The sequence below is a fragment of the Microtus ochrogaster genome, chromosome 21 (genome assembly GCF_000317375.1).
Source record: "Microtus ochrogaster isolate Prairie Vole_2 chromosome 21, MicOch1.0, whole genome shotgun sequence".
Classification (NCBI taxonomy): Eukaryota; Metazoa; Chordata; class Mammalia; order Rodentia; family Cricetidae; genus Microtus; species Microtus ochrogaster.
The window spans coordinates 28,331,286-28,347,010 of record NC_022022.1 but is presented as its reverse complement, the minus strand read 5'-3'; the positions used below and the strand labels follow the sequence as shown (position 1 = coordinate 28,347,010).

The following is a 15,725-nucleotide window of genomic DNA, read 5'->3' as shown; positions in this document are numbered from 1 at the left end:
AAAAAAAAAAAAAAAAAAGAGCAGTAACAGCTTGGCAACTTGACTTTGTAAAATTGTTTCAAAGCATTAAATTTGTTTTTATAGAAACACGCATGTTCTATCACTCGCATATTTTACCAATTTATGTGTGTTTAGTTAAGCTAATGTAATTACAAGAAAAATGCAGCCATGCAGTCAGGTTTGCTGCTGTACGCAACTAATTTTTGGGAAATGCAAAAAATTGACTATTAAGGGAAGTGCATAGACATCCCCATATGTTTTAGGGAGCGGAGGGAAAATGCTGACTTACCCAGTGACTTTAATAACCCATCATTACCTCCAGTTACCCAGTCTCCTGACAGCAAGGGGCTGTTGCATTATTCATTATTACATTTATAACAGAACCTACTCAAATCCAATAGATAGTTTTAAATTGATATTGAATGAGATGCAAAATTTCTTTAACTCTCCAAGTAAGTAATTTATAAAATTATTAACTTCAAATTCTGATACTTACTGATTTCATTTAGCTCTGAATACATTTGTGGTTATGATGAAATTATAAATTAATTTGAGGCTAGATACTTTTGATATATTACGCTTCTGTTCTGCAATCAAGTGACTGAAGAAGTTGTCTGATAAATAACCGTGAGAGGCATGCATGTACCTGCCATCTCTGGGATCAGGGGCCAGAGGCTAAGAGCAGCTGTTATTACGTAAGGCATCGAACAAAACCTCAAGGTCAGAATGCAAAGTTTCCACTTACAGTTCTCCTTTACTAAGAAACAAGTAACACAATTATGAACATTAAAATCCATGAGGATTTGTTAGCAACCACTAACAATTAATACCAGCAAGACTATTAATTAATCGAAATGACTTACCACCTAGATGTCCCAGAGGAATAGTCAATGGTACCCCAGCAGGGGTAGCCTTCTTCCTCCTCTTGCTGTTAAGCTTTCTTGAGAAGCAGGACATTCTCGGTGAAACCTCAGAAACTTCTTAGCACTGTGACTGTGCCTTGAGATAAATGGGAGATGATTGGGCTTTAAGAAATCCATCATTATTATACTACAGCAAATGGCAAGTCAAGGCAAATTCCCTCCTCATTTGGATTCCGTCTGAGTGATGGCACACACATTAGGCCTGCCATGGAACTGGCTTTGTAGTAGTCCTTGATAATTCTGCTTTTCCCAGCTGACGGGAAAATGTCCTTATAGATGTACCATCTGTGCCCCTGTCCTTGGGTTATTTCACAGGTGGAGGTAGGCAGAAGGACTCTTGGGGCCATTCAGAACCAATGGCAGGTAATTCTTGGTAGGATGAAGAACAAGTGGCTCTTTATGGAGGGCCATCTCTGTGTCAGACATGGGCAATGTGTCTGCTGTGCTTCCTCTCACCTCTCACAAGTCCCAGGCAGTGAGTCATGGCTAAAATGAAGGTTTTGAAGCCAGATGAAAAAACAAAGGTTCAAACCTGGCCCCACCACTGAAAGCAGTGAGATGCTTGACAAGTGATTTAACCTCCATGTGTTTCCACTTCTGTCTGTTAAAAGGTAAGGAGCAAGCATGTCCATCCTGTGCAGCAGAGCTGGTACTTAAAAATGACATCTTGTTATTATTGCTGTTGCCAGCTTTTCTTAGTTCTCTTCTAGAGAAGAAACAATTTAGTGGCACCACATGGTTTGGCTGGCAAACCATGAGTGAGTGGCACCGCCAGCACTGACCTGTACATACCTCTGTCCAGCAAGATCCTATTGCATATGCACAGAGTACCATGATAGCAGCATTGCCAGATTGGGGGTTCAAGCGAGAGAGCTCCAGCTGCACAGCCCAGCGCATCTGGTTAGAACCCCAGCTCTTCAGTGTCATCTGTGAATCATTGGAGAAATTCTACTCATATTCATATGCTGTTTCTTCATCACTAAAATTAGTATATTATTTCACTTTTAGGTTGTAAGGAAGATTATAGATAACGGATATTGGTTCTTAACAAATACTTGAAAATTGTTGTGCGCATTACAGGCATGCTCAGTATATTATGGAAATTATAAGGGAATAACAATGGACAATGATTTAATATAACAAAAGCAATTTTAGCTTGCTTTCATAAATAAAATATAGTGTGTTTATGCAAAGAAATATTACTAAAACTTAAAAAGTAAGGCTTTTAATAAACACTATGGCATAGTTGAGCCTTCAGGACATTATGCTCAGTGAAATAAGTCAGGTACCAAAAAAACGAATGCTCTATAATTCCACTAAATTGACGTACCCAGAGCAGTTCAACATGTAGAGACAAAAAGGCAGTATGGCAGAAAAGAGAGAAAGAGGAATTGTGAGTTTCACCTTGGGAAGATGGACATGCTCTGGACACATGCAGCAGTAATGACTGCACACAATGGAATGCATTTGCTGCTGCCAAACTGCACACTTCAAAACAGCACAGTGCCTTTTCTATTATCCACACGTTGCTGTGATGAAAGAGATGGGATAAAGACATGTAAGAGTGGGAGGGGGGAGAAACTGTAGGAAGTATTAAAATTACCATCACTCTCAAGCCCAAGTTATCCTCCTTTAGCAACTTATTGATGCTTTGTGTTGAATCTCACCAAGAAGCCACACTCATCTTAACATTTTGTGAGAACAAAATGGTCCTCTTGCCCAGGAAGCGTGTCTCTGAGTTGGCTGGTGAGGATCAATCACTGTGGCTCTCATTCTGACAGTACAGTCACAAGCCATGCTGCTGGACACCAAGAGAACGGCTTTATTATACACATTACCTTGAAATAACAGTTTTGCCAGGGAATTTGACGCAGCACACACAGTGCATGATAGAAGACAGCCAGGCTCAAGGCTGTCAGTCAAGTGTGTGGCACACGAGGTACCGTGGAACAGCTGAGATACAAGAATGTAATTAACTATAAAGGTCGTTCTTCACCAGGGTGCCTTCTAGAACAAAGCTGCGCTCGGTTATAAGGCTTACCCTATTTATACCTCACGCCTCCACCTTTATAAGCCACGCTCTCCATGTGGTGTTTAGAAGTCCTTTAAGATGTTATTTTTAAAGATACCGTCTATTCTGTTTAAATTGCTGTGCTCCAAACTCAACCCAGCATCGTTTTGCATTTTGAAACAGTTTCTGACATTGAAACCTCTTCCTTTTCAATTACTAAAATAAATGTTTAATTGTGAGGAAATTTTAATATATCCAGAAAGCCTTGGATGCCTCTGTTCTCCTTCTGTTTTATGATCTCCTTATGTGGTTATTTCCCTCAATTAAAAAAAAAATCCTGGCAATATCTATAAAGATTAACATCCTAACCATTTTAAATATATAGTTCAATGATGTTAAATATATCCACAATATTATAACGTCACCACCACCGAGGTCCAAAACCATTTTCACCTTGTAACCCTCTGGGTAGAGTGACAGGAGGACTCAGGGGTTAAGAGTACTTGCTGCTCCTCCAGAGGACCTGACTTTGGTTTCCAGTGCTCATAGCCTTAGCACAGAACCATATGTAGAGCTCCAGGGGACCCAGTGCCATCTTCTGTCATCCACAGGCGTCTGCAGATATACCAACACACACTTACACGAAAGATAAAAATACTTTCTTAAAAGTGCAAAGAGAATGTTTCACTGATTCTGCCAACTATTCTCTTTCTAGCTCTGTGATTTCAGTTTGGTTTTGTGAGACAGAGTCTCACTGGATAGCTGGGGGTGCCCTCAAAATTCCTCCTCTGCCTCCTAAGTGGTACCACCACACCAGCCGTCTTTGGGGTCTTTGAGAACCTCAACTAGGTGACATCATATGCAGTCAACTTTTTCTGCCTGGTTTGTTCCTCTCCACACAGTGTTCCCAATAGTCATGCATGTTGTAATGAATGGCAGCATTTCCTTCTATCTGAAGGCTTAGTAATGTTCTGTGTAATGTGTTTGCTACAGTCTGCTTATCCATTATCCATTGCTGACCACTGACGTGGCCAGTGCTGCTATAAACATGTGTACAAAGACCTCTTGCACGTCGTGCTTTCCGTTAATGTAGAAACACACTCACAAGTGGAATTGCTGCTCTACATAGTAACCCATTGTTGATTGCTGGAGGAATCATCACACTGTTCACAGTGTCGGGATCACTTTTGCATTCCCACCAGTTGTGTGGAAGAGTTCTAGATTCTCCACATCATGGCAGGAATTTCTTGTGCTTCGTCTTTATCAGCAATCCAAGACCCCACTGAGTGGTGTCTTACTGTGTTTGATTTGCATTCCCTTCTTGATTAATAATATTGGGAGTATTTTCAGACACACACTGGCTGTGTATGTTTAGAGAAATGTTTGTTCAAGTGCTTTGCCCATTTTGGATGATTATTTTTTTTATTTTTGTTCTTCAATTTCAGAAGTTCTTCACATGGTCTAGATGTTAATTTTTAAGCTTTGTCTCCCACCTTATCGGTAATATTTTTAGTGCACTGATGCTATTCTTGCACAAATTTTAAAATTTTCCTGAAATTCAGTTACTTAAGTTTTATAGTTGTTGTAGTTTTACCCTTTGGTGTCAATATCCAAGTAATCGCTGCCAAATGTATTATGAAAACTTTACACTATATTTTCTTCTCAGAGTTTTACAGCTAGAGGTTCAACTTAGAGGAATAAAGACTAAAATTTTATATAAATACTATCAAGTAAAGGTTTGATGTCTTTTTTGCTTCTTCTAGCACCATTTCCTGAAAAATAATTCTCTACTCTTGAATGATCTTGGCTTCCATTTAGATGGAAAGTCAGTAACCACAAAGGAGATGGTGTATTTCTATCTTTATAATCTATTTTATTATCTATATGTCTGTCATTCTGGCATGGTTCCAATTAGTTTTGAAGTGCAAGAACTCCAGTTTTATTCTGATATTTCATGAATAGCTATGTCTCCATCCCTTTCAGTCACTTATTTGGCATATTTTAAGAAAGGTTATGTCAGGCCTTTAGAAGAGCCTGCATCTCTGAGTGCCTGTTGGAAATATTTTTTTTTCCTGGCAGGCCCATCAGATATTATGCTGTGTTTTCAATGCTACAGATCATGGCTGAGGTAGTTTGTCTATTCCTACACACAATTTTCCAGTGTTTTGCTTCTCATCTTTTAATGTCATGTCGTATTTTGATGTTCCCATGGAGCTTAGATTTTTTTGTCTTCCCAATGAACAGACCACTTTAATGTTATGCAGTGACCATTCTCATCAGACACATTGACTGTCTTCCAACCGCTGTTTACATGGCATTGGCAAAATAAGTTCACTCCTACTTTTCCCATGTGCTTGGTTCCCACAAGAGATGTGGACAGCATATGGACTTCTAAGCACTCAGTTGCTGGCTATTGATTTCTCAAGATTGGGGTGACTGTCGTACACTTGCTCCTGTCTGTCTCTTTCATCTCTTCCTTTGAACTGTTCCCCCTCATTCAATTTTGTCTCTAAGGGTTTTGAAATGTCACATCTTTAAGTGGTCCGCCACAGTCTTTTAAAGTATATGCTTCACTTCAAAACATTTGAAATACATTAATGCCTTTGCATTATAGTTTGAAGTTGTGTGCAAGCTAGCTCAGTCTCCCCCATGCTATCCTTTCCTGCAGTTCTCTTATCTGCTTTCCTGGCCACTGACCTTCCTCAACCTAAATGAAGCTTACGCCCTTGGGTCCCAGCTTTCCATTAACCGGTTTCTCTACTTACCTGTGTTTTCAGCCCTTCAGATTCTTGCTCAATCTTAAACCCTTCTTGGTCTCTCATTTAAAACCATTATGCCGCCTGAGCTCTTGCTAGCCGTGCTCCTTGCTTCATTTCCCCATCACTCGTCACCTTGGAGGATCTTAAACAGGATATTGCAACTGCGTGTGTTCCTCCCCCCACTAGCGTGAAGAGACGTGAGAAATGAGACTTGTTACTTGATGTTTTGAAGTAGACGTGTCCCAGTTCCAAGGACAGTTTTAGGGTTTAAGAATTAATTGTTAAACAGTCAATAAATTCAAATCCAAAACTCATAGAAGTCAGAGTTTTATCAGAGGAAACTTCTTTTCTGCCTTCACTCAGAGCAAAGGCTGGGGAGGGATAGGGAGAGTAATGTGCTTTTTTTTGAAGCATTTTTGATGGTTTTGTTTCTACCTGTGCTCCCGAGTGTGTTTCCTCTTGCTGGTTTTGATTTAGAATGTGTCCTAGATATAAGTATTTTCTTCTAGTTAGACTTTGGCTCTCTCTCTCTCTCTCTCTCTCTCTCTCTCTCTCTCTCTCTCTCTCACACACACACACACACACACACACACACACACACACACTAGCAATAAATATAAGTTAAAACTATTTTTAAAGAAAATTACTTAAAAATAAAGTTCACTTTTAAAGTGCAAAACGGGGTTGCAGAAGATGCGTGTGAGCCCACTAGCGTTGAAAATAAAATAAATGAACTACTATAATCATATGTCCATCCATACATGAAAACAGTTTATATAGGTCATACACTAAACTATGAAACAGCTACCAATGCAGTGAAGACCAGATTACAGCTACAAAAGAGAACACAACTAACTGTAACAACCATTTACCTGACAAGTTCTGTAATATGTTATACTTTGCAAATGTTTAATAAACATCTATTCTTTTTCATTCCCAAACCTGCTTTCTAATGTTTTCTATCATTACCCAAATTTATAGATGAGAAATTTTACATATAAATTGTTAAAGAGTTTGCTGAAGATAACAGCTCTAATACATGGCAGAGGCAAAGTTTGAGCCCACATTTCCTGGCTCTGAAATCTATGTACTTATCTTTGATAACAGTTATTATTGCAAATAGTTTGAAAAATCATTTCTTAATCCACCCCAAACAGCAGTAGCAGCAGTAATAGCAGCAGCAAGCACATTGCTAGTTCTGTGTAGAACCTGACTACCAGTGAAGGAAGCCTTCCGTTCCCTACCCCACAGCCTCACTTACCATTGGACATCTTTTCATATCCTTTGTATTCATAAAGAAACAGGGTCTTCCTTGTGCAAGTCCTACGCCAGCAAGTTCTCAGGATTCTAAAGCCCAGCTCGGTCCTCACACAGACTTCCATATTTAGTTTCCTCTTTCTCTGCCATCTGATCCGTCCACATTAGGAATAAGTATTTCTCTTGACTGGTTGTCAATCATAAAACAATGGGACAACTATTTGCCTTGGGTGGTGAAAGGCTGAACCATGTGTGTCTGGGATATAGGACAGATGATGTCCCAATAAAACCTATCACAAATTGATGATCTTTAAAAGGAGAAGTCAAATAGTAAGCAGAATGTTGTAGCTTAACCTAGGCTATTTATTAGGCATACCAAACTCTTGTGTTATCTTATATTGGGGGGAAAAAAACCCACTAACCAAAACTAACCACACTAACATGTGGCTGTTTCATGCCAGGTGCTGAGTACTACACAGGAAATGAAACACAGGACAGACCATGTTTATGCTTTCATGTGTTCCAACACTAGTGATTTAAACAGAACCAGTCTGAACACTATAGAATAAAGAATCTCATGGCATCCTTGCCTAGGGGATGTTCGTCACCTGTATTTCTTTAGGTTCTCGGATCTCTGTGGCTGCCCTGCCTACAAGGAAGTTTAACATTTGTGTTGTTTTGAGGATCCCAAGGAACTTCTACATACGCTACTCGCTGATTTCCCTCTTCCGTCATTCATTTCTGACTGTGAATGCTCACAAAATTTAACAATTGAACTTGATTAATAAAACAGTTCAAATCCATCACCAGAGCTGCAAGAAGAATGTCTGCAGGTTACAGAGGTGGAGGAAGGCAGAGAGAGTCACCGCAATCACTCCTTTAACACTCAGGGGTATAGTTTTTGGTTATGAGAATTTAAATGTTCTTCTAGTCTCAGCTGCATGCTGATTTTACAACTGCCTGCTGGCTGTGATGGTAGCTGCTGGCGATGCTGCGCTAGAAATACGTTTCTATGTAAAACTCGCTGTAAATCAAGTGTACAAAACATTTTCAAAGGCGTAAAGGGGCTTGTTAAAACAAAGCTTGGTATCCCCAACGCATCGTGGAGAGGTTGTTAGCTTAAGAATGCAAGCAAATGTCAAAATGTTTGGAGGTCTGACCATAAAAGGATGCGAGTTGAGTCTCTTTGTTCCTGTAATAAACTTGAGTCAGAAGAACAAACAGAGACATCTAGAAGGTTGCTCAACTCCGAGTTCTATGAGAATTTTTTGCTCCTGAAAAACACCTTTGAAATTGAATATCTTGACCAACATCTTATAGCAACCGAATGGCACCCAGGGTCCACAATTGTGGCCAAGATGCTAAATAGAACTAGAAAAAAAAAACTATGTCATTTTTAATTTTAAAAAAAGAAAGGTTGTCATATGTTTTGAGGAACAGCAATTGGAACAGGTGAGGAAGAAGTTGACGTGGAATTGCGGACTGGAGTTTAGAACTGGAAGGAATCTAGGGACATGTGGTAGGGCATTTCCTTGACAAAGATAGATAAAGGTCCTTGTTACATTCTTCGATTACTTTTGTAAAGTATGTTTGTTTAGTTTTCAAGACAATATTAAGTAATTGGACTCAGGGTTAGGGTTAGAGTTGGTTGTGAGCTCTCTGGTATAGGCATAAATTTCTTTTCTTTTTTTTTCTTTTTTTTTTTTTTTTTTTTTTGGTTTTTCGAGACAGGGTTTCTCTGTGGTTTTGGAGCCTGTCCTGGAACTAGCTCTGTAGACCAGGCTGGTCTCGAACTCACAGAGATCTGCCTTAGGCATAAATTTCTGTGCTCAACTTCACATATCCCTAAAGTATAAATAAAATGAAAGAAAAAAACCATATGATCATTTCATTAGATGCTGAAAAAGCATTCGACAAAATTCAACACCCCTTTATGATAAAGGTCTTGGAGAGATTAGGGATACAAGGGTCATACCTAAATATAATAAAAGCTATTTACAGCAAGCCAACAGCTAACATTAAATTAAACGGAGAAACTCAAAGCCATCCCACTAAAATCAGGAACACGACAAGGATGTCCACTCTCTCCATACCTCTTCAATATAGTGCTTGAAGTTCTAGCAATAGCAATAAGACAACATAAGGGGATCAAGGGGACTCGTATTGGCTCTTTGCTTTTTAAAGTGTCCACTCACCTTCTCGGGCAAACCTCTTCAGAACAAACCATTGGCTCCTCTCCAGAGCCCTCCTCCGAGTCCCTTACCTTTGTTCCCAGGAGCAGCCAGGTGAAGAATGCTCTTTACCTCTTGCATATATTGTGGCTTGTACCTTTTATTTCCTGTTCAGAGGATTCAAGATCCTTTTGCAAAGCTTGTTTTATCAACATTGACTATTTCTCACATGCTAGTTACAAGAATATTAACCTTAAATGAAATAAAGTTATGAACTGCAAGAGACTAACATGAAAGCTAAGCTTCAATCTTGAACACCCCCCCCCACACACACACACACACACACGGAGGGAGGTGGGGAGAGTGAGCCCTGATATCTATGACTTCTCAATTTTAGGTCCCGGTCTGAACTTACAGTGAACAGTGAGTTTGTAGCTTCCAGAGTTTTGTATTGCTATGAGAAGGTTTTCCTGATGATTTTTACTTTTCTACCTTAATATCCCATACAGATGCTTGGCTGCATGTGAGACCTACCATTTATTTCAACCTCTCAATACTGTGACTTAAAAGCAAAGCAAAGCAAACTAACAACAACAAAAAAGTCAGGATGGTTCAATAATTAAGAAGTAACAAGATTTACACAACAGCCAAGATAACCCATGAGAATTCTTAGTTGAATTTTTTTAATCCCCCGCTGTTTCACTGTTTATGGATTCTGATGATGCACGAAAAGGAAAAACCCAATGACGTTCGGTTGGTTTTCATTCCACTGATTATTACCTGCTAGGTGATTGTTTTTAGTAATAGGGACAAATAGAACCGAGAGGAGTTCACTTCCTAATTAAAATGTTCCTTGTTTTCAAAAGCAGACATGTTCGAAAGTTCCAAATTGAGTTTTTATACATCCAAAGTTAATTGAGGGGCAACTTTGTAGACTGAGATTCGGATGTGTCAGAAGCCATGGCTTTTGAATGCCATTTCCATGACATTGTAGTAGCAGTTCTCACTCGGCTTCGTCTGGTTCATAGAATCCTTATCTAGTGAGGAACTAACATAGGACTTCCCAGGACCCACTGTGAAGACCCCTACGCCTTTCACCTGGCTAACGATAACCCTGAATTGTATGTTTTGGAGGAAAAGTAGACCACGGCAGAGCATCTCACCTGAGCATGTTGTTGTTTCACAGAAAAGATGACTCCACAAACTGAGCGCTCCTCCACTGAGACCCCAACCCCTGAGGAAGAGCAACAGATGAGAAAGATGATGGCAAAGCGGGCCAAAATCATCAGGGAGCTGATACAGACTGAAAGGGATTACGTCACGGATCTGGAGCTGTGTGTCAGAGAAGTGGTCCAGCCACTGAGAAACAAACAGGTGAACACAAGTTTGAGATTGCTCTTCTTTTCCTAGCATTTTCTCTCAGATTCTAAATAGGTACAGCAGCACTATGAAGTCCAAGGACCCACTATCAGTGGGGTGGCAGGTGTATCTTTCTCAGGGTTTCTAGTCCTAAATTCAGAGAAGAAGTCACCGGGTCCTAATTCTGGTATCGGGAGGTGGGAAGGGGAGAGCTGCCTCCCTGTTTATCAGAGGAAACAATAGTCACAAGCTTAGTGAGAAAGTAATTCACAGTTATTTTTTTCCACCATGACTTTTCTGTGTTCTTCCTCGGAATTTCCCAAATCCCAAATTTGGGAAATAGGCCTTCAGCAGTCTTGAGTACAAGTCATTTAATTCAGTGATTATCATAGATTCCAAAGAGAAAATGGATGTAAGCCCTGCCTCTGCCCCTCCAAAGCTCAGTTGAACTTGCAACTACATGACTAAGTAAAATTCAGCATAAAAATTATCCTCAATGTTAACAAAATTTTTCTCCTCGGTAGGGGTGAACCTACACAAAAGTACAAGTGTTTATAAATGAAGAATTCTTCCCTCTTAAAAAAATTTTCTGAGAATTATTTTGCAGGGTATGCAGTTTAGAATGGCAGCTGCTTCATTTACTAATTCATCACTTGCTTTTTAAATTCATGGTCATTGGCACGGTTCTCAGCACTGGGCCCTTGCAAGGTTTCCTCTTTAGTGCAGGTGAGGAAGTCTTACAATAATAAATAAATAAATAAATAAATAAATAAATAAATAAATAAAATGAAAATATGTTAGATGACGTTAAGCACACTAACTAATGCAGGGAATGAGGTTGAAATACGGAAAGCAGGTGGTGGTGCTTCCATTCCAAGGAGAGTGCTAAGCAAAATCCTTTCTCGTGTGCGCATCAGAGCACAGAATAGAAGTAAGAGAGGCTCGAGGCAGGGCAGAGACAAGAACAAGGATCTCGGCAGAGTTGTAAGTGGTCCTTATATACAATCCGAACTGCTCGACAATAAGGAGAAAGCAAATGTATGAACACATTCCTCCATTCAAAGAAAATCACTGACTAGGTTGGGGACTTTGAGATGTTTGTACACTTATCCACACAGACACACTCAGACACACACACACACACACACACACACACATGTTTTTATACAGAGTTATGCAGTCTAATAAGTATATTTTCATTCAACAATCTATTGCAATTCTTTTTATGACTTCCAATACTTCTAAATTTTTTTTGCTCTTAATGATCCCTAGATAAATATATTTTTTTTATTCATCTGCTTAATTCCTTAGAATAGAGTCTCATAAATGGAATTGTTAGAAAGCATATTAGGTCCAAGCAGGGTAACACAAGCCTGCACTCCCAGCCTTCAGGAGGCAGAAGATCTCTGAGTTCAAAATCAGCCTGTCTACATAGAATTTCAGCCCAGTCAGGGCTACATAGAAAGAAAGACGCTGTCCAAAAAACAATGTAATTAAGGCTGTTGGGTTTTGTTGTTGTTGTTGTTGTTTCTGTTTTTTGTTTTGTTTTGTTTTTGCTGTTGTCGTCTGCCACATCTTTTGTTTTGTTTTCAATGTCAACTGCCAACCAAAATTTAATAGTCCTGATTTTCATTCCTACTGGTTGGGCGGTCTTTCCTCTGTATCATTCCTCCTGAGAAAACATCTTCTTATATATTTCTTAGTCTTTAGAATTTAGTCCCCTTTCACATTCTTACATTCTTAGCTTTTTAAAATTATTGTTTATGTATTTCCTCAGTATTTTATAACACCTTTCTGAATATTCTTTTTCCTTCCTACACATTGTGAATAACTTTCTTAGTTTGTCTTTTGCCGTATAATTTTAAGAATTAGAGTTTTGTTGATGTTGTTGTTTTGCTTTATTTTTTTACCATATTTATGCATATGGTTCAGGATATAGTTTCCTAGTACATACCCACAATTATAAAACTATGACTGGTCACTTGTACTAATGACAATCGTTATTTTCCCACCTCCACTAATATATGTACCCTCAGAATCACAATAGGTGTTGCCCTTCTATCCCGTGTGTGTGTGTGTGTGTGTGTGTCTGTGTGTGTGTTCATGTTCACGTGCGTTGAGGACACATGTTTGTGAGTAGTACTAGCGTGTGTGGAAGCCCAGAGTCTCCCTCAATAGCTTCCCATTTATTTATTGAGATGCTCTTACCCTTAGGTGAGTCTTGGTGTGCTCAGAGGATTTCCTGTCTCTGCCCACCAAAGGTTAGCATTATCAAGTTTAATTCAGTGAGTATTACACAGTGAGTGAGGAGATCTACCTCTTGATTGACAGGTCTTCTCTGTCAGGTGACAAAGTTGAGACCTAACTTCAGGGTTTTCTGCCACAGGTCTTCACCGACCTGAAACCAGGCGACATTTCCCTAAGCAGCATTGACATAGGTTGTCAAGAAGGAAAAGTACCCACAACATTCGCTGTAGAAATGGGAAAACAGGCCTGTTTATTATCTCAACAAGAGGAGAGTCTCCATGGTTCTTGGCAACAAATCAAACTAAATCAAACCAGAGCCAGCCAAGCTAACAATGGGCTTGTAGTCTGTGTATAAGGAAAGGACAAAAGCTGGGCAAAAAAATTGGGGAATTTGAGTGCACATCTTTCTTTTCTTTTTTATTTAGTATTATTTAGTTTCTAATACTCTAGCCTAAACTTCACGGGGCCTAATACCTAAGCCTTCAGCTATTCAACGTCCTTTCCTACAATGGGAGTTCTCCACCTGTGGGTCACAGCCCCTTTGGGGTCAAATGACCCATTCACAGGACTTGCGTAAGACCATCTAAAAACATAGATGTTTACATTATGATTCATAACTATCAAAATTACAGTTTTGAGGCAGCAATAAAATAACTTTATGGTTAGGGTCACCATGACGTAAGAAACTGTATTAAAGGGTTGCAGCATCTGAAAGGTCGAGAACCACTGCTCTAGAGGAATACCAGGTCCAGTTTATTTCTACCCTTCCAAGGCTGTATGTGTTTCCCTTGCCTTTGCTTACGGATGGTCTAATTATGTGTCTTATGCTTGAAATCGTATCTTTCCTGGAAAGTGACAAGAGAAATAATCTGTAATTTCATGTTGGCCCGAGCTCTTCAGAGTCTTTTGTTCATACAATGTGGCAACAAGTTGGTCAATAAAATTCATTTGAAAACTATTAGGAGAGGGGACAGAGGTGATAACTCAGTTAGTAAAGAGCTTGGCACGCAAGCATGAAGACTGTAGCCAAACAGACCTCACCTCCTCACCTCTCACCCCGGCTGTGGTGCAAGCGGCAAGGGAAGGTACTTGGAGAGGTAAGTGGTCAGGCATTGTAGCCACTCTGTGGGTTCCAGATGCAGTGGGAAAACCCACTTCAAAAATCATGTGGCAACCAAAAAAAATATACAGTATTAACCTCTGACCTCCACACCTGCTCACCCAAGTGACTACATGTGTACATACTCATGCACGTGACCACATGAACACATACACATGCATACACTCACAAAAAGTAGAAAAGAAAAGGAAATGAAGAGTTTACACTAAATCATTCATATTTTTGTTGCTCAGAGAGAAATATGATAAATATTTTAATTTATTATCTAAGCACAAACATTTTCAAATTTTTTTTGAAGTTTGAATTTGTAGTGTGGATACCAGTTGGAACCTTTTCCCTATACAGAATATATTCATATTAGCCCTATCTGAAGCAACAAATATTGAGTGGGAAAAATGGTTCTTCATAATTAGCAAGCAATTTTAATTTTGGAGAAATCATGTTCATGTTTTCTAAACTCAGATCTCAATTGACGATGGTGTTGAAATGCTTAAGTTGGCAGTCGTTTTAAAAGGTCCCAGTGGCAGAGTCTAGGTGGGGTAGGTATGTGTGACATGTTATACACATATCAATGCCCTACCCTGCGTGTCCCCCAAGGTCCAAACTGAATAACAGCAGCCTGTGACAGGGGACATGAAAAAGGAAGTAAGATGGGCAGCTCTACTTGGTCCTCTCGCTAAGGGCACTGGAGGGAAAGACCTATAGGACCCAGAGAAGTCGGCTTCCTGCCTCTGCCGAATGAAGTTGTTGTTCCCTGACAGGGATGATTATGTATGAGAAGAACTCATCAACTCTGTGAAAGCCAGGTGTAGATCAAGTTATCTCTGAAAGGAGAAAAGCAGGAGGGAAATACAAATGCGTGTAGTAATGAAAACGCATCTAAATACAGGACCATGGAAGTTTGCATATTAAAAGGATGGACACGGTCCAGTTGATTTCCTGTGAATTCTAACCTACACTTGTTATGTTTTAGCTCAGTGAAGGCTTTTATAGCCCTTTGAGATGTCTGTGACTTTTAATGGCTTTGTCCTCACCACAGTAAACAGTTGTGGCCCCTATGAAGGATACTAAGAGCTTCAATACAGAAAATCTTCAAGCATTCCGCTCTTGCTGCCTCTTCCAAGCCTTGTCACTGGCCCGGGCATCTCTGATGCCTGTCATAACCCCTCAATGCCCGGTTGTAACTATGTGCTTGGCTCCTGGCTGTCTTTCCACATGAGTGGCCGAACTGCTACCATGCACTGCAGTCACATGGCCGAGCTGGTGAAGTGCTTGCTTGGTGTGCGGTTTCAGAGTGCCTGTTTAGATGCCTATCTAAATCACCCTTAGTTCTTCCTGGTCCCTCCCTAGCCCAGCTGCTCAGCTCACTACTCATAACAAAAATTCAGAGTTTGGAACATAACACAGTCTCGCTGCTGTTGTGGGACCAAAGACAAAATTACTATTATGATAGCTTGCTAAAACATAGAATTAAAGAACAAGCGGAAATATTTTATCTAGTAGTGATCAAACCTATTCCTCTTTCCTAGTTTGCTGGGTGACACAGAAGGAAGACAGATAGTTGGGCTTCACAAAGCTGTTGGCTAGAATTTAGTCTCTGTAATAAAAAAAGAAACTGTATGTGAGCAAATGTTTGAAAAAAAATTCTTGTCCAAATTGTCTTTCTTACTTGTTGCCTCTGTCAAAAGACTCAATTTATTTTGTTTTAAAAGGCATCCATGCCGGGCGGTGGTGGCACACGCCTTTAATCCCAGCACTTGAGAGGCAGAGGCAGGCGGATCTCTGTGAGTTCGAGACCAGCGTGGTCTACAAGAGCTAGTTCCAGGCCAGGCTCCAAAACCACAGAGAAACCTTGTCTCGAAAAACAAAAAAAACAAA

The 15,725-nt window shown here is 39.8% G+C and overlaps 1 protein-coding gene across 1 annotated transcript in view; it reads left to right on the top strand.

Annotated features, from left to right (window-relative positions):
- Arhgef38 (Rho guanine nucleotide exchange factor 38) overlaps nucleotides 1-15,725 on the top strand; it is an 89,526-nt gene that overhangs the window by 15,030 nt on the left and 58,771 nt on the right. The window contains exon 2 of the mRNA XM_005357309.2: nucleotides 10,308-10,495. Coding sequence (XP_005357366.1) covers nucleotides 10,308-10,495 — 188 coding nt within the window. The remainder of the gene's footprint in view (nucleotides 1-10,307; nucleotides 10,496-15,725) is intronic.